The 18,613-nt window shown below is 36.6% G+C and overlaps 1 protein-coding gene across 3 annotated transcripts in view; it reads left to right on the top strand.

Annotated features, from left to right (window-relative positions):
• Usp34 (ubiquitin specific peptidase 34) overlaps nucleotides 1-18,613 on the top strand; it is a 192,867-nt gene that overhangs the window by 64,732 nt on the left and 109,522 nt on the right. For all 3 annotated transcript variants that reach the window (XM_059275318.1, XM_059275316.1, XM_059275315.1), the window contains exons 13-20: nucleotides 686-816; nucleotides 1,406-2,040; nucleotides 5,284-5,498; nucleotides 9,402-9,517; nucleotides 9,603-9,730; nucleotides 12,909-12,998; nucleotides 14,017-14,112; nucleotides 17,947-18,029. In XM_059275318.1, the coding sequence (XP_059131301.1) occupies nucleotides 686-816; nucleotides 1,406-2,040; nucleotides 5,284-5,498; nucleotides 9,402-9,517; nucleotides 9,603-9,730; nucleotides 12,909-12,998; nucleotides 14,017-14,112; nucleotides 17,947-18,029 (1,494 nt within the window). The remainder of the gene's footprint in view (nucleotides 1-685; nucleotides 817-1,405; nucleotides 2,041-5,283; nucleotides 5,499-9,401; nucleotides 9,518-9,602; nucleotides 9,731-12,908; nucleotides 12,999-14,016; nucleotides 14,113-17,946; nucleotides 18,030-18,613) is intronic.

The raw sequence follows: 18,613 nt of genomic DNA, 5'->3' as shown, positions 1-18,613 counted from the left end.
ACTTTTGAAGGAATTTCTAAAACTTTATGCACTTAACCCAGTTTTCTTTTGACATTCTGTACTACTGTTTTCTGAGCAGACACCACCATAACTGACAGTTTTCCTCCCTGTGTCTTACATCCATAAACAACATCTGTGCTGTCTTAGAGAAGCTCAGTCACTTAGAATGTTTCCCTCCTGTTTTTTCCTTTTCCTTCAGAGGAAGAAGAGCTGAGAAGAGCAGCTCCTTCACCTTGTAAGTCGAGCCTTAGAAATGCATGACAGTGTGACTTGGAGTTTTGGTGATCTTTGAGCTCATTGGTCTCATGTAGTATATATGTTTATGCAGTGTGTGCTCGAGTCACAATTTTATTTTGAGAAAAAGACAGATTGTTAAACTATTCATCTTACCTTACCTTACCTTTTTGTTTTGTTTTGTTTTTTCAACTTTGTGGTAGTCTTACGCCTGCTAGACAGCAAACGACTATATCATTGAGCTATAACCCCATATCTCATCTTACCAGTTTTATTTAAAATCGTTAGTATTTAGGTTTTAATTGAGTTTATGTTTATCTTTAGAAATAACAAATTTAGACTTTTTTGGCTGCTTCGCATAAGCTTTGATAACTCAAAGAATCAAAGCTTGGTGTCCTATCAGATGCATGTTAATTTAAATCAGAAATAAGAATTTAAAAATGTATTTTAGGGTCTCCTGCAGCAAGTCCTCAGAGCAGTGACAACAGTGACACCCACCAGAGTGGAGCCAGTGACATTGAAATGGAGGAGCAGCTTATTAACAGAAGCAAACACGTGCAGCCAAGACTCTCCGACACAGAGGTCAGTGCATGCATGCTTTGTCCTCTGAATAGGGTTTAGAAAGTCTTTGCCATGCTTGTTGTTGGAACTGGGAATATAAATACCACACTTGAATTTCTTCACATAGGCCTTTTGATGTCCTATGAGGTTTATATTTATTTTGTAGTGTTCACAGAAATATGGCAGGACTGTTGTCAGCATTTTAAAAAAGTTTGTTGTGTTGAGGCTAGCCTGGTCTGTAGAGCAAGTTCTATTTCAGGACAGCCAGTGCTATACAGAGAAACCCCTTTCTTGAAACACCAACCAACCAACCAGCCAGCCAAACAAACAAACCAAAAAAACTTGTTGTGGGGCTCAAAAATGGCTCAGGGGTAAAGGCACTTGCCATCAAGTCTGACAAACCAAGGATCCCTGGGATCCCCAGTAGAAGAGAACCAAGTCCTGCATTTGTCCTTGACCTCCATGTGCATTCCACATGCATGCCATAGCACATGTGCGTAGAGACACTCATCATAAATAAATGTAATTTTTAAAAAAGAATAGCACATGATCTACGTGCCAGTTTCTTTCTCACTCGTCTGAATTTTTAAATATTTGTTTATGAATATAGGAATCCATGCAAGGAAGTTCTGATGAAACTGCTAACAGCGGTGAGGATGGAAGCAGTGGTCCTGGTAGCAGCAGTGGGCATAGTGATGGATCCAGCAATGAAGTCAATTCAAGCCATGCAAGCCAGTCAGCTGGCAGCCCTGGAAGTGAGGTGCAGTCAGAAGACATTGCAGACATTGAAGCCCTTAAAGAAGAAGAAGAAGATGATGATCGTGGTCACAATCCTCCCAAAAATAGTTGTGGTACAGAACTTCGAAACAGAAAGTTAGAAAATCAAGCAGGCATTTGCTTGGGGGAATCCCAAGGCACATCTGAAAGAAATGGGACAAGCGGTGGAACAGGAAAGGACGTGGTTTTTAATACTGAGTCATTGCCATCTGTAGATAATCGAATACGAATGCTAGATGCCTGTGCTCACTCTGAAGACACAGAGCATGATATTTCAGCGGAAATGAGTTCTGCTCACATAGCACAAGGTTCTCAGGAGTCTTGTATCACACGAAGTGGGGACTTCCTTGGGGAGACTATTGGGAATGAATTGTTTAATTGTCGGCAGTTTATTGGTCCACAGCACCACCACCACCACCATCACCACCACCACCATCACCACCACCACCACCACCACCATCATGATGGGTAAGCATGCTTAAAAATGAAGGCACTGTTTGTATTTCTTATAGAGAAACATTGCTACTACTTCTTTAATTACTATTTATTTCAGTTGAGTACTATTTAGGAGTAATATAATGCAAAAATATAAATGGAATTCTCAAATAGATAATGTTGAATTTATTGTCATCAACTTAAAAAATGCACAGTGAAGGGCAGTGTGGTTGCTGCTAGTGTACCTCAAGGCCCTGGGTTCAATCCATGGGGTCTGTAAAAAGTAAGGTTCATTTTCATGAGAAATTTTATTTAAGCAAGTAATACTTAAAAGAGCATAACTACATTAACCAGTACAAAAACTGAAATACTTTTTATTTCTATTTAAGTATTCAATATTACATTTTCCAGAGCTGAGAATTATATATAGTGTTTTGCAAATGATATGCAAGCATCTGCTGCCTAGCTATATCTTTGACTCTCCTCAGTTTATATTGCTAAAATCACAATCCATCTCTATTTAAAACAGCCATTTTTGCCCTGTACAATAATAGCCACATGGACATAGCAAATATTGCACTAGGCAGCATAAACTTGGATCTTTAACTTTTTGTTATAGCAATTCCCTGAAAGCACAAGCAAAGCACAAGCAGAATTGCTTGTGGACACTTGAACTAAATGTTGATGAAAAACACTGACCTTCTAATTTTAGGATAATAGTAAGTATAGCTGTGGTAAAAGACGTTTGTGTTTGTGAAGTATATCGTATTTAGCAATATCTGATTCTGTTACTTGTAGAATTAGGCAGGATTAAGTTTTAATTTTTCTGCCTTTTTTGAGATAGGGTCTCACTGTATAGACCAGGCTGTCCTCAGACTCACAGAGATCTGTCTGCTTCTGCTTGGGAAACAGGCTTGTGTCACTATGCCTGTGAACCTCTTTTTAAAAAACAGAAACCAAAACAAACAAAAACTACCATGGCCACCATGCCTGGCAACGTTTTTTTTTTTTTTTTTTTTTTTTTTTAAATTAAAAAAAAAACAAAAAAAACCCAAAATAAACTATCATGGTTGTATTATGAGAATTTCATGGGCTGCTGTGATTGCCACAAACGTGTAATTAGCTTTTAACCTGTGAATTTTTTTGTCACTATAACTAGTTACATTTTGGGTTGATGGTGAGACAAATGTTTATTAGGATGACTTTTCTAAGAAATACTTGCTATTCAGTTTAGTTAAGTGATCTCTATATATGTATACATGTTATATTACTTCCCTTTTATTCTCATCATAAAGACATTCAAGTTTTTAAGGGACTGTTTCTTTAATTTTTGTGATGATTTATTTTTATGTGCATTGGTGTTTTGCCTGCGTGCATGTCTGTGTGAGGATGTCAGATCCCTTAGAGCTGTATTACAGACAGTTGTGAGCTGCCATGTGGGTGCTGTGAATTGAACCTGGGTCCTTTGAAGAACAGGCATTGCTCTTAACTGCTGAGCCATCTCTCCAGCTCAAGGCAGTGTTTCTTATGTTTCTTACTCCTGACACTATTGTTTTGAACCAGATGATTCTTTAGTTTTGAATTCCCAACTGTCTGAATGCTTCCTGGATGTTGTTTGTGGTTTTGCACCATCCTCAGCCCCCCAGTCTGTAGATGCCAGTATCCCCTCTTTTGTAACAATAACAAAATAAAAAATGTAGCTAGACATTGTTAAATATCTCTGTGGGAGTCAAATCACCACTAATTAGAACATTTGGCTAATGCCTCATATTGTAGATGCACACATTATAAATTGTCCCTAGCAGTACTCAGGATGTTGACAAAGCAGGTGGTAGTGTGTGTTAAAATGAAGGTGCAATAAATACACTCAGTTTGAAAGATTGGATGTCTTTTATAGTACTGACCCACTCCCATAGTAAATTAAAAACCAAAATTATTAGATCTTAAATGTCTACCCCACAAGTTTTAATAATTGAAATTTTCCTTAAGCCTTTTTTATATTCTGTATATATGGTATTACTTGTGAGTTTTTGTATTAATCCTGAACTTCTCTTTATTTTTTCATCATTTTGTCTTTGATATCTTGAAAAATACCCAGTGTGGCATTATTTAGAAATATGGGCCACTTAAATAGCTCCTTATTGAGTTGAAGGAAATTAATTTGGAGACTTGAAGTTTTTTGGTGGTGCCTAGGATTAAATGCAGGGAGCTGTTCATGTTAAGTTGGTGGTGTACTTTTGATCCATGCTTTTGAGACCTCCTCAGTTAATAATAACTTCCTAGATTGCTACCTTAAGTTGGAATATTTTCTGTTCTCAACTATGTCATTTGATAATGCACTTACATGAACAAATGTAAACAAAACTTATGGTTTCACATTGTTAAATTGAGTTTCTATAATAGTATATAACAAGTATTACTAATATTGCCTAAGATGGGTTTTTTGAAATTATTGTAGTGAGGTATATTAATATGCATATTTTATAGAATATAAATATGATGAGTTTATGTTACAAAATCAACTAGTCCATATATTGAAGTTTTCATAGTTTTTATAAATGTCTTAATATTCCATATTGTTAAAATATTTCAACCCACTGCCTACACAGACCACACAGCTTAGTTTCTGTTTGTGGAATAATTTGTGCTAAATGTTATAGGAGAGATTAAAAAAAATTTATATCAAAGCATTTACCTTTTATCCCAGTACTAGTGGATCTCTGTGAGTTTGAGACCAGCCTGGTCTACTTAGTGAATTCCAGGACATCTAGAGCTACATAGTGAGACCCTATTTTGAAAAAACAAACAAAATATTGTTTATGATATTTGATTAAGTTTATAGTTTTTTGGTTTTTCGAGACAGGGTTTCTCTGTGTAGCTTTGCGCCTTTCCTGGAACTCGCTTTGGAGACCAGGCTGGCCTCGAACTCACAGAGATCCGCCTGGCTCTGCCTCCCGAGTGCTGGGATTAAAGGCGTGCGCCACCACCGCCCGGCTAAGTTTATAGTTTTAAGGGCTAGGATACAGCTCAGTGGTAGAATGCAATAGGACTTGGTTTTGTTTATTTATTTATTTGGTTTTTGGAGACAGGGTTTCCTGGAACTCACTCTGTAGCCCAGGTTGACCTCAAACTCACAGAGATCCGACTGCCTCTGTCTCCCGAGTGCTGGGATTAAAGGTGTGCTATGACCTGGGTTTAATCACTAGCACCAAATAAATAGATAAATAAATAAATAAAAAGTTTGTAACTAAGTTTATGGTTTTCTGTGTGTTGTAGACATATGGTTGATGACATGCTAAGTGCAGATGATGTCAGTTGCAGTAGCTCGCAGGTCAGTGCAAAATCAGAAAAAAATATGGCTGATTTTGATGGTGAAGAATCTGGATGTGAAGAGGAACTAGTTCAGATAAATTCACATGCAGAACTAACATCTCATCTCCAACAACATCTTCCCAATTTAGCATCTATTTATCATGAACATCTTAGTCAAGGTAAGGTTCTATAGTAAGTCAAGATTACCTTGTTCAAACCTGGACTAATTTAATTGCATGGTTAAAAAGAATAAACTGTTAATGATATGTTTAAATGGTTTTGCCAAATAACTTAAACAATGGCTTTTTTTTTTTTTTTTTTTTTTTTTTGGTCAAGATAGTAGAAGCAGTATAAACACTCCATTGTGAGAATAAATGAGGCCTTTTTGTTTGTTTGAGGTACTGGGGTCATAGAAGCAAGGGCTCTTTGCATTGTCAGTTAGTATTCTGGTATTGAGTCTATATCTTCATCAGATGATGTTCAACTGGGGAAGACAATGCATATTAATGATAGGTTAAAAATATGTTTTGGGAAATGTGGTTATGATAGATTTTATTTTTAGAAATTTAGGACCCACAGATAAATACAGCACAAAAGATTATCATATAGTGTATGATTCCATTTCTTTGAAGTGCCTAGAGTGATCAGATCTATAAAGACAGAGTTACAGATTGCTTGGAGTTAGGGAGGGTTGGGAAAATAGGAGATCACTGCTAAAAAAAGAAAGGTCTTTCTTCATTTGGTGATGAAAATGTTTGAGAAGTGGTTAGTCAGATCACTCTAAATTGAACTTAAAAGTAATAGAACCTTGCCAGATTTGAAGGAATGGAGATTAAGGTTAAAGACTAATAGACATGCCTGTAGTATCAGCCTCAAGCAGAGAATCTTAAACTCGAGGCCAGCTTGTACTATATAGAAAGCAAGCCTCTATCTCCAATCAACAACAAAATAATAATAGAAGATGATAATGATTAAGTAGAAGAATAAGAAGGAAAAGGAAGAAAAGTAAAAGGGAAAAATAAATTTTAGAATTGTCAATTTAAATACATTTAACCCTTTTCTTGATTATATACCTACCATCAGCACACATCAGTTTAGGTTTTGGAATGATAGAGCATTACAGTCTAAGGAAACCTGGTAGATTGGTTTCTGGTAGAAACAGTATTGTTGTGCTTATGTTGTTTTACAGTAGTTTGAGGACACCAGCATGAATTTGATGCCATGTTGTTTTCATTCTTGTGTCACATATTTTCCCTTAAGTTATCTAGTTTTTTACACATTGTTTTTTACTATATGAAGTTAGAAATTAAACCAAATGGTTATGTATTAATGCTGCGAACAACATTAACAAAAGTTTGGGTATTCTTTTTTTTTTTTTTTTTGGTTTTTTGAGACAGGGTTTCTCTGTGTAGCTTTGCCCCTTTCCTGGGACTCACTTGGTAGCCCAGGCTGGCCTCGAACTCGCAGAGATCCGCCTGGTTAGTTTGGGTATTCTTATGAACCCTTCCAACACATTGAAACAAACAGTTAAATTTGCATATGGGATCCAGGTGTGATGTATGCTTATATTCTCAGGTTATCAGAAGGTTGATATAGAAGGATTTCCATAGCTGAATAATCTGAGGTCAGCTTGTGGATATTATAATAAAATACTTTCTCCAAAACAGCAACAAAAAACCTGGACAAAAGATTGAACAGTCTCAAAAAAAAAAAAAGATTTGAACAGTTACTTTATAGAAGAAGAAATGATTATAGTGCATTCTACATGAGTTAATACTATACACATAACAGAATGGTAAATTTAAAGACTGACATTAACAATGTGCAACAGGGGGACTGGAGAAATGGTTCAGCAGTTTAAGAGCACTTCCAGAGGACCTGGATTCAGTTCCCAGCACCCACAGGTTCTTCACAAATGTCTGACACTCTAGCTGCAGAGTTTTGACACTTCATCGCACACATACACGCAGGCAAAACACCAATGCACATAAAATCAAAAGAAATAAGTCTTTAAAAAAATAAAAGAATGTACAACAATTGAAAATTCATGAGGAGTATAAAATAATGGATACTTTGGAAAACATTTATTAGAAAGTCTGATTTGTTATGTTAGAATCTTTTGATTAAATTGGCTATTTGGAGTATAAATCCAATACATTTTTTCAAAAAAGACTTTATTCATTTATTTATTTTTATGTGTATTGATGTTTTGCCCACATGTTATGTCTGTGCACAATGTGCATGCACTGTCAGTGGAGGCCAGAAGAGGGTGTCATACCCCAGGGACTGGAGTTAACAAAACAGTTGTGAACCACTGTGTTGATGCTGATAGTCAAACCTGGGTCCTCTGGAAGAGCAGCCAGTGCTCTTCACCTTCTCCCTTCTTGCCTGGTATGTGTTGTGGGGACAGGGGTGAGGAGGTGGTGGTGGTGATGGCAGGGTCTCACCAGGTAACTTTGCTGACTTGGAATTCACAGAGACCTCACCTGCCTCTGTTGAGTGCTCAAATTAAAGGTATACAATACCTTTATGTGTCCTTGTGGTATGGTGGAGTGTCCTTGGGGTATTTGCCCAGGAGTGTTATTTCTGTGTCTTGAGGTAGTTCGAATCCCAGTTTTTCTGAGAAACCTCCAAATTGATTTCCAGAGTGGCTGTCCAAGTTTCCACTTCCACCAGCAATGAAGGAGTATTTCCCTTGTTCCAGATCCTTGCCTGCATGAGCTATCACTTGTATTTTTGATCTTAGCCATTCTGATAGATGTAAGATGGAATCTCAGAGTCACTTTGATTTGCATTTTCCTGATAGCTAAGGGTGTTGAACATTTCTTTTGTTTCTCAGCCATTTGAGATTCTTCTGCTGAGAATTCTTTGTTTAGATCTGTCCTCCATTTTTAAATTGGATTATTTGGTTTGTTGATGTCTAATTTCTTGAGTTCTTTATATATTTTTGAAATTAGCCCTCTGTCAGATGTGGGGTTGATGAAGATATTTTCCCATTCTGTAGGCTGCCGTTTTGTACTATGGACATTTTGTACTGTATTCCTTTGCGGTACAGAAGCTTTTCAGTTTCATGAGGTCCTGTTTGTTAATTGTTGATCTTAGTGCCTTCAAGTTTGTTATTCTGCTCAGGAAGTTCTCTCCTGTGCCAATGCATTCAAGGCGACTCCCCACTTTCTCTTAATGTATCCGGTTTTATTTTTTATTTATTTATTTATTTTTTTCGAGACAGGGTTTCTCTGTGTAGTTTTGCGCCTTTCCGGGAACTCACTTGGTAGCCCAGGCTGGCCTCGAACTCACAGAGATCTGCCTGGCTCTGCCTCCCGAGTGCTGGGATTAAAGGCGTGCGCCACCACCGCCTGGCTAGTATCCGGTTTTATGTTGAGGTCTTTGATCCACTTGGACTTGAGTTTAATGCAGGGTGATGGATATGGAACTATTTTGTGGGAGCAGGGACTGTATCTGACTCTTGTTCTGGCTTTTGGGACCCCTACCCTCATACTGGGTTGCCTCATCAAGCCTTCAACTTGATACTGCCATGTTTGGTTGATACCTATCAGCGGCCTGCGCATCTCTGAATAGAAATGGAGGAGGAGTGGATGGGGGAGGCAGAGTAGAGGTGAGGAGGGAGGGACTGGGAGAAGAGGAAGGAGGGGAAACAGCAGTCAGACTGCAAAAATAAATAAATATAAAACAAACATAAGCCCCCAAAAGTAACAATTTTAAATGATTATACCTAAGGGTATCTACCAGAGTGTCCAGTGATTAAAGTCTTATTTCAGATAAGTTATCTGTATGCTTCATAAGAATTCCAGGTATTCATACAGTTCTCTTGATATGATACATTCATATTTATTAAAAATAGAGACAATATAATGAAAATATTATTTCACTTTAGCCTTAATTATAAACAGACCTATTGATGTTCATTCTTCGTTCATTAGTGAAATAATTATGCTAATTTTATATTTTATAAGCTCAAAATTTATTATATTTTTATTTGGATTTGCTAATTTATAAATTCTGTAATTTCTAATTACACTCAGCTGTCTTCATCTATAATGTGTTATATTTTGTCCTTTTAGGTCCTGCAGTTCATAAACATCAATTCAACAGTAATGCTGTGACAGACATTAATTTGGATAATGTCTGCAAGAAAGGAAACACTTTATTATGGGATATAGTGCAAGATGATGATGCAGTAAGTTGTATAATAAATCCAAAAGACATAAAAATTACAGCAAAATGCAGTCAAGATAAGAAATAACTATATATGTTTTTTGTAGGTTAATCTTTCTGAAGGATTAATAAATGAGGCAGAGAAACTTCTCTGCTCTTTGGTTTGTTGGTTTACGGATAGACAGATTCGAATGAGATTCATTGAAGGCTGCCTTGAAAATTTAGGGAACAACAGGTAAACAAGAATTGCAATTTTTTCTTGTTGAGTAACAGTTGTTTCTGTGTCCTTTTACAGAATGGGTGTGCTGTTTTCATAGTATTTAATGTGTACATACAGTCAATCACCTCTCAGCTGTTACGATTGCTATGTTCTGTTGAGGGCCATTTTTCTTAAAGGTCAACACTTTACCTCTCAGTGGTAGTTCTTTTTTTATTCTGCACCCAGATCAGCTCCTTTCTAGCATAATCAAAGGATTAGTAATACTCCCTTTATTTTTTTTTTGTAATGATTAGAGTGTATTTATTTTCTAAATAATTGGATTCATTATGATACTTTCATACATAACTTACACTTTCTTTGATATTGGCAACACAGTTGTGGTTACTTTGTTCAAATTGCATTAAAATGTTCTTGAACTTTCTTGTGTTATAAAGAAGCTAAACAAAAAGTGAATTAACTTAATCTAAAATGTAAACATTTAGAAACAATTATTCTAAGTAGATGAGCATTTTCTTTTGGTCTCAACTTCTGTCGTGTATAAAAGAATGAGGTTAAGAACTCATGGAGTTGAGTACATAAAATACGTAGTTTTTTAAATGCCATTCATATTCCAGTAAAGTAGATTTTTACAAAGTAGAAAATACTACTTATGGTCACCCACACCTGTAATCTTAGATCTTGAGAGACTAAGACAGGAGGATTGTGAATTTGAGGCCAATCTGGACTACATAGTGAGACCTCATTTCCATGGGGGTGAAGAAGGGGACCAGAAAGAGATCCACTCTGTGACCTGAATCGCATGTTCCTGCCTGTGACATCTGGCTAGATGACATATGACTAGACCAGTCATAGATGACCAGCTCTGGAGAGCAACATCTTTGTCGCAGTCTTTGAACATCAGCTCTCCACACAAGGTTTATTTGGAAATAAAGAAAGAGCCATTGGAAGAAATAAAGAAAGAGCTGCTGCCAAGATGAGAAACCAGAGTTTGTTCCTTTTGACCAGCATAGGGAAAGAACAGAACAGACTTTAGAACGCACACACAACACACGCACACACACTCACACTAAATGTTTTTTTTTTTGAAGAAATTTTATTATTGATGTTTTATGTGTATTAGTGGTTTTTACTGTTTTTATGTTTTTTACCATGTCCATGCCTAGTATCTGTAGAGGCCAGAAGTGAGTATAGAGCCCTTGGAACTGGAGTCATGGTTCTGAGCTACCATTTGAGTGCTGGGAATCAAACCCGGGTCCTCTGGAAGATCATCTAGTGCTCTTTTTAACCACCTAGCATTCTGTTCAGTCCCAGTCTTTCTCTTTTTTAAAAAACTGTTGTTGAAATTGTGTTTTATAAACAATTTGGAAATTTGCTTTTGTGGTTGTGATGATACTGTTTTCTATTTTTCCTTTGTGGTTTCTCATTGATTTTATTTTTGTAAAGACAAATGAAATTGATGTGTTCTATTTTAGGTAAATTTTTCGGAAAAATAAAAACCATTAATAATGCCTGGAGATGTACAGTGATAGAATATATATTTAGCATGTGCAAGGCCTGTTCTGTTACCAGCAACACATATACTTACATATACATATATACCTAGAAATAAAACCAGTAATGCTGGGCCAGTGAGATGATTCAGTGCGTACAAGCACATGCTCCCTAGCCTGGACCCACCTTGTGCTTCCCCCTCCTACAGGTTCTCCATTGATTTCCACACAAGTGCCGGGGTTCAAGTGTGAGTGCACACATGCCGTTAGATAGACAGAGACATATTTGATAAATAAGTCAAAACCGGTGGTTGTTCACGAAGCTTGAGAGAGGATTATTTGATGATGATTCTAGATTACAAACTGTAGATTCAGCCTAGGTGATACAGTGCTTGTTTAGTTTGTACAAACCTAGGTTTAATGCCCAGCACATAAACCAGGGCTAGTGGCTCATAGGTTATCGCTCAGGTGATCAGGCTTGTTCAATAAGTAATTTTTTTCTTACTGAGCCATTCTATTGGAAAACATGTTTGACTATTTCAAAACACTTAAAAGTTTTAAATATTTATTTAAAATACTCACTTAGTTCTTAGATGTCATTAGACATTATTTTTATTACTGTTCCTTTACTCTTTAGTTTATACCAGTGTGGTGTATTCCTCTCTAGTTCCATTAAATACTGTTTTCTTTTTCAGTTTTTTTTGCTTTTTTTCTGCCTTCATACTTTTATGTGCCATTTTATATTTTTATATTCCTTGAAAATCTTGTCTTTAATTTCTTTGGCTTATTTTAAAAGCAACTATGGCCAGGTGGTGGTGTATGCCTTTGATCCCAGCACTCATGAGGTGGAGACAGGTGGTTCACTGTGAGTTCCAGGCCAGCCAGGGTTACACAGAGAAACCCTGTCTGAAACCCCCCTCCCTCCTCCCAAAAAAATTAAAGGCAACTGTGTATTTAGTATATTTGTGTAGTTTTTCATGTATAAAACAAAGGGTGTTGCACAGAAACCTCCTCCTGCCTTTACTGCACACACAGTGGGCGTTACCCAGGACTTCACTAATGTTAGGCAGATGTGTGTTATTGAGCTCTCTCCCAACCCAAAGGTCAGGCCTTCTTCAGTTGAGGCATCTCCTCAGCAGAGTGACTCCCTCTCCTTTCACGTTTATCTTTAGAATATGAACTGCACTTTGTTTACGAAATATTGTTTATGAGGCAGTGAGGATCCGTTTTTATGTAAATAATGTAATAATTTTGGAAAAGTGATAATAACTATCATAAAGTTTATTTTAAAAAAATATATATACTTTAAAAGGCTCTTTCACCTTGGATTTAAACCAGATATTTTTACTTTATTTAGCTGGGTTTTTTGTTTGTTTTGAGACAGGTTCTCTCTGTATGGCCCTGAGTGGCCTGGAACTCATTTGTAGACCAGGCTAGCATTGAACTGACAGCCTCCTGAGCGCTGAGATTAAAGACGTACATTACCTCACCTGCTCCCTAAGTCTTATTATAAGTCTTGGTTTGGAAATTTGAAACTTGAATTTTTGCCTAAAAATATAAAGACTTTAAAAACAATTATTTTTGTAAGGGTATATTTACATGTAAAGTACATTGAGAACTTTTAAGATTCTTAAGGACTGGGTATCTGTGACAATCTAGAGTTACTTGTTTTATTCTATGAATATGTGCTTTTACTGTTTCAGATCAGTAGTGATTTCACTTCGTCTTCTTCCAAAACTGTTTGGTACTTTTCAGCAGTTTGGTAGCAGTTATGATACACATTGGATTACAATGTAAGTGAATAAGAGATACAAAATACTTTTTAAGATTTTTTTGAAAATAATATTATTAGGCTTTGTAGTAAATTTTGCTGAGCCTAAGGGAAAAAGTTGGGTTTCATAATTTAAATATTTTGCTCCCCTTTTCTGTCTTTTAACCATGTGAACATTATTTATTAGTAGATTTGTTTTCTTTGTAGTTTGAGAACAATACTGTGCCATTTGATACTTTAGGAGAACGTTTTTATTATATGTGACTACTGCAGAGACCTCCTGAAAAAGATCTACAATAAGATAAATGCTCACCTTCTCTTAGTTTTTTCTATCACTAGAATATGGTACAAAATCATCTTAGCGTGATCATCTTAACACTACCTTATTGTTCCCTTGTACTTACAGAGAAGTTAGGATTAATGAATGCTAAAACAATTCTTTCAAGGGTAATGCTCTGATAGGAAAAAGCTCTGAGCTCTTATGCCTAACTGTTACCAGTTACTCAGCAGTTGGTATATTGGTATATTGTATATCTGTCACACTCTCTAATCTCTTAGGCTTTTTTGCTATGTGGGTGCTGGAAATTGAACCTGGGGTTCTTTAAGGAGAGTAGCCAGTGCTCTTTACCACCAAGCCATCTCTCCAGCCCAATTAAAAAAGAAAAGAAAAAAATATGTTTTTTGTAACAGGGTCTTATTATATAATTTTGGCTAGCCTGAAACTTGTTAAATAGAACACTCTGGCCATGGATTCATAGAGGTGGACCTGCCTCCCATGTGCTGGGACGAAAGGTGTTGTACTGTCAGCTGGGCATGACATGTCTTTAATGCCAACAGTCTGAGGCTAGCTTATTCTACAGAACAAGTTCCAGGACCGTCAGAGCTACACAGAGAAATCCTGTTTTGAAAAACAGCCAAACCAAATCAAAACAGCAACTTACACATTTGAAGATTTCTTACACTTTCTCCATTTCAGGCATATCTCTTGTTCTCGGGCCCTTTCCCTTGTAAAAATTTTTATTTTCTTCTAATTGGGCCAGGTGGGCAGAAAAAGAACTGAACATGATGAAGCTTTTCTTTGACAATCTGGTGTATTACATTCAAGGTATCAGAGAAGGAAGACAGAAGCATGCATTGTAAGTACTTTTTCGAGTAGGTTTCTTGTCCTCTGATAGATAATATTCTGCTTTCTTTTCTTTGATTAACATGTAAAAAGTAACTATTTTTTATGTAAAATTGTAAGAGGAAACAAGTCAAAGACATTATGTTAGAAGATTTTCATGATATTATTCCCATAATTCTTAGTAAAGTTTGGTTGTTTTACTTGGGACTTGGTTAACTTTCACTACTCATATTAATTGGAAGTCATTATTGTTAGTTAAAAGTAAACATTCTCCAGAAAGGGTTAGTGTTTTTCTAATGTAGTAATATTTTTATTTTAAAGTTTGTAAATATATTTTTAAGTTGTTTATTTATTTTACTTTATGTGTTTGTATGTTTTGCCTTCATGTACACCCATGAGATTTGTCTGCATTCCTTTCATGCCTGGTGTCCACAGAGGCCAGAAGTGGGCATAGGATTCTCTGAAACTAGAGTTACAGATGTTGTGAACTCTACCAAATGCATGCTGGGAATTGAATCCAGGTCCTCTGGAAGAGCAGGCACTATTCTTAACCATTGAGCCATCTCTAGCCCTAGAGACCTTGTCTAGAAAAAGATAGAGTGGAGAGTGATTGATGAATATTGTTATCTGTCCTCTTACAACTGTGTGAGTGGTGTGCACACATCATCATCTTCTTACACTTGTACTCAGTAGTCAGTAAAAGAATTAACTGCCAATCTTTTAAAGATGTACAACAGCCCATTTGAGCAAGACAGTCTTACAAATAAGAGCACTAAAGAGGAAACAATAGATAACTTACCCAAGGCCACACATGTAGTGAAGAATGGAGCTGGGATTTATGTCTGAGTAGTGTATAATCTTTATTTTATTTACTTTTCAAGCAGGATTTTCTTGGCCTGAAACTCACTATCGAGGCTGATTTGACCTTAACTTTAGCATACTCTCTTAGTGATGAAATCTCACCAGGCTAGAACTCTTTATGTTAAGTACTACACATTGTCATCAGTATATTCTTTCATATTCAGAGTAGAGAGATATTATCCGGGCTGCCTTAGTGTACGTTCTCTATTTTTCCAGGCTGTGTCATAATATTCATTTTTAAAAGCACACTGATCTCATGAATTTCGGGTGTTTTTCACCTCTTATGGGGATTATAATATAGAAATGCTGAGATTTGGCCAAGGGGGGAAATACTGTTGGATAGGAAGGGAAATTCATTTCTTACACAAGCATATTAGCAAATTTCTTGAGTCCCAGGGTTCCTTAGATAAAAGACTTACCTATTTTGGTATTAAAACTCCAAAGAGGGTGGTTTATGTTACTTGTTTACTTTTTATTTATGTTGTGTATGTGCATGTTAACAAGTATAGGTGTGTGTGTGTGGGGAAGAGGGGGGAGACGAGGTCAGCCTCAAGGAGTGTTCCTTAGGAACTGTCTACTGTATTTTTAAGGTAGGATTTTGCTAGTGGGTTAGGATGTCTCAATAGTCAGCCTCACTAGATTCTCTAGTCTCCACATCTTCTGTTCTGGACTCTGGATTGTAAATGCACAGACATGAATTCCCTTCCCTGCCTTCCTTTCCTTTTTTTTTTTTTTTTTGGTTTGTCGAGACAGTGTTTCTCTGTGTAACCCTGGATGTCCTGGAACTCACTCTGTAGACCAGCTGGTCTAGAGCTCAGATTATGTGGCTCTTTACATGGGTGTTGGGGAATCAACGATCGATCCTTATGCTTGCATGATATCACTTGATTCAAACTGAAGTCATTTGGGAAGAGGGAACCTGGCTTGAGAAATTGTTGTTAACTGACTGGCCTTTGGACATGTTGTTGGGGTAGGGGAACTTCTTTAATGACTGATGTGGGAGGGCCCAGCGCACTGGGCATGATGCCTCCCCTGGTAGATGGTTGTAGGGTGTATAAAAAAGGTTAAAAAAGCCATGAAAAGCAAAGCCCATAAATTCCATTCCTCTGTACTTATAATGCCTCTGCTACAAAATTCCTGTTTATTTAAAGACTAGAAGATATTAAAGGCCTTGAATTTTGTCTAAATAGCATCTTAGGTTGTGAGTTGCTTCCTACTTTGCCTTTCCTCCTATCTCCAGCTATTTTCCTTTTCACAAAAAAGCACTGATACATTAAATAGCCACTAAAGAGCAGAAAAGGTACCCCATGATCTTAGTCTTTAGAGTAGCACTTTTCAGCCTGTGGGTCGTGGCAACCCCTGTTAGGGGTTGAATGACCCTTTCACAGGGATCTACTAAGACCGTTTGGAAACACAGATAATTATGATTCATAAGAGTAGCAAAATTATAGTTATAAAGTAACAAAGAAAATAATTTTATGGTTGGCGGTCACCACAACATGAGGAACTGTATTAAAGGGTCCAAACATTAGGAACATTGAGAACCACTGTTGTAGTTTTTTGTTTGTTTGTTTGAGACGGGTTTCTCTGTATAATAGTTCTGGCTGTCGTGGAACTTGCCTTGTAGACCAAGGCTGGCTCGAACTCACAGAGATCCACCTGCCTCTGCCTCCCAAGTGCTGGGATCAAAGGCATGTGCTACCACCGTCAAAACTTCTAACCTTCAATCTCTAATAGTAACATTTATGACACTGTTGAAATTTTGCACTTAGTAAAAAATTATAAGCATTTCTATTACAAGGTGGTTGGAATTATCTGTTAACTGGGATATAGATTAGAGATTAGATTGGCAGCTGCTGTATGTTGGCGAAGCAATTTGAGCAGTGTGCAATGTGTCTTTTGTTCTGTAACAGAGATAAGAACTCTGATCATAGAAACTGGTCCTTCAAAACACAGTTCACTGGGTTGCTGAAGGGCTCTTCAAATGAAAATCTGTTACCTCTCACTCCCTACACTGTCCCTGACCTTTCAGTGACCCCTTTTCTATCTGTAACATTCAGAACTCTTCTTTGTGGTATTCAGACTGGTTACATTGGGGTCATTGTCAAAATCTTCCCTTTCCTTAGAATGTGGTGTTTTGAAGAAGCATAAAAACTCTGTTCCTAGAAAACTATGTGAGCTCATTTACTGAACCAGGCTCATAGCAACTCTTAAAATACTATTAAATTTTGTTTAGTTAATTTTCAGATTTGAAATAAAATTCGTAGCACCAACTTTGTATAAGATATTAGTACAGATGCACCATGTAGTCTTTCATTTATTAACTTTTAATTTATGTGGATATCATATAATTTTAAAATATCATTTCTTTTGTTTACTGATGATTTCTCACATACTTTTTTTTTCCCTTTGAGTTTTTTATTTACATACTTGAAAAAAACTAGCTTGAAGCCTGGAAAGATGGCTCAGTGATTAAGAGTACTGGTTGCTCTTACAGAAGACCTAGGTTTATGGTGGCTTATAAAGATCTGTATGTCCAGGATGAGGGAATCTGATGCCCTTCTAACTTGTGTGAGCACGAGCAAACATTTATGCACTTTAAATAAAAGAAATCTAAATTTTTTTAAAGGCTTAAAAAAATAGCTAACTTGAAAATAAGTTTTGTTATATCCTGAAAACTTTCATGAACTTGTTAATGCATACAGTTGTATAATTAAGACAAAGGGGCATTGTATAAACTTCATAGAATTTCTGCTTTTTTGGCCTATGTTATGATTAGGAACATTATATATCTTACTGTAAGATATAGGATCTTGTTGAGTGTGGTAGCCTAAGACCTGTAATCCCAGTGATTGGCATGGTGAAGCAGGATGATTGCCTTGAGTTCAAGGCCATTTTTTTGTCTACAGTATGAAGACCTGTTTCAAAAAAATGTGAAAAAAGAAGAATTGGGGCTTCTGTTAATTCTGTGATTGGTTCTTTGTAGGTACAGCCATAGTGCCGAAGTTCAAGTTCGACTTCAGTTCCTAACTTGTGTGTTTTCAACTCTGGGATCACCTGATCATTTCAGTAAGATTTTAATTTTTCTTACATTTATTTGTGCTTGTACATGCATGTGCCTGTTAAGGGTGCATGAGGAGATCACAGGACACCGTGAAGGAATCAGTTCTCTCCTCCATGTGGGCTCTAGATCCCTGACTTGCATCGTCAGGTGTCAAGTGCCTTCCCTTCCCTAGATGCTGGCATTAGATATTCCATTACAACATTTTTGTAGACATTTCAAGTACAGAATCCCCATGGCTTTTCATAATAATTTTTACATCTTTGTGCTAACATCATTGAATAAGCATTTTCTATTAATATTTTCTTGTGGACATTTTTATAGTATAAGCATGGCCATGATAAATTCCCTTTCTGGCTTCACTGCTTTCAAGTGTTTCTCAAGTGGTAAAGGACTCATCTTAAAGTAAAATATTGGGAATAGGAGAAAATAACACTTTAGAGTAACTATATCTTTCATCACTATTTTTGGAATCTTGTAATTTTAGTTAAAAACAGCCACAAACTTTATTCTTTGGGTTAATTATTCCTAAAATTACTTGGGTTCATAGGTGGTATTTGGAAGCTCCAGTTACATTTCAAGTCATGTAAGC

This window comes from Peromyscus eremicus, chromosome 10, assembly GCF_949786415.1.
Source record: "Peromyscus eremicus chromosome 10, PerEre_H2_v1, whole genome shotgun sequence".
Classification (NCBI taxonomy): Eukaryota; Metazoa; Chordata; class Mammalia; order Rodentia; family Cricetidae; genus Peromyscus; species Peromyscus eremicus.
This window is presented reverse-complemented; position numbering and strand designations above follow the sequence as displayed.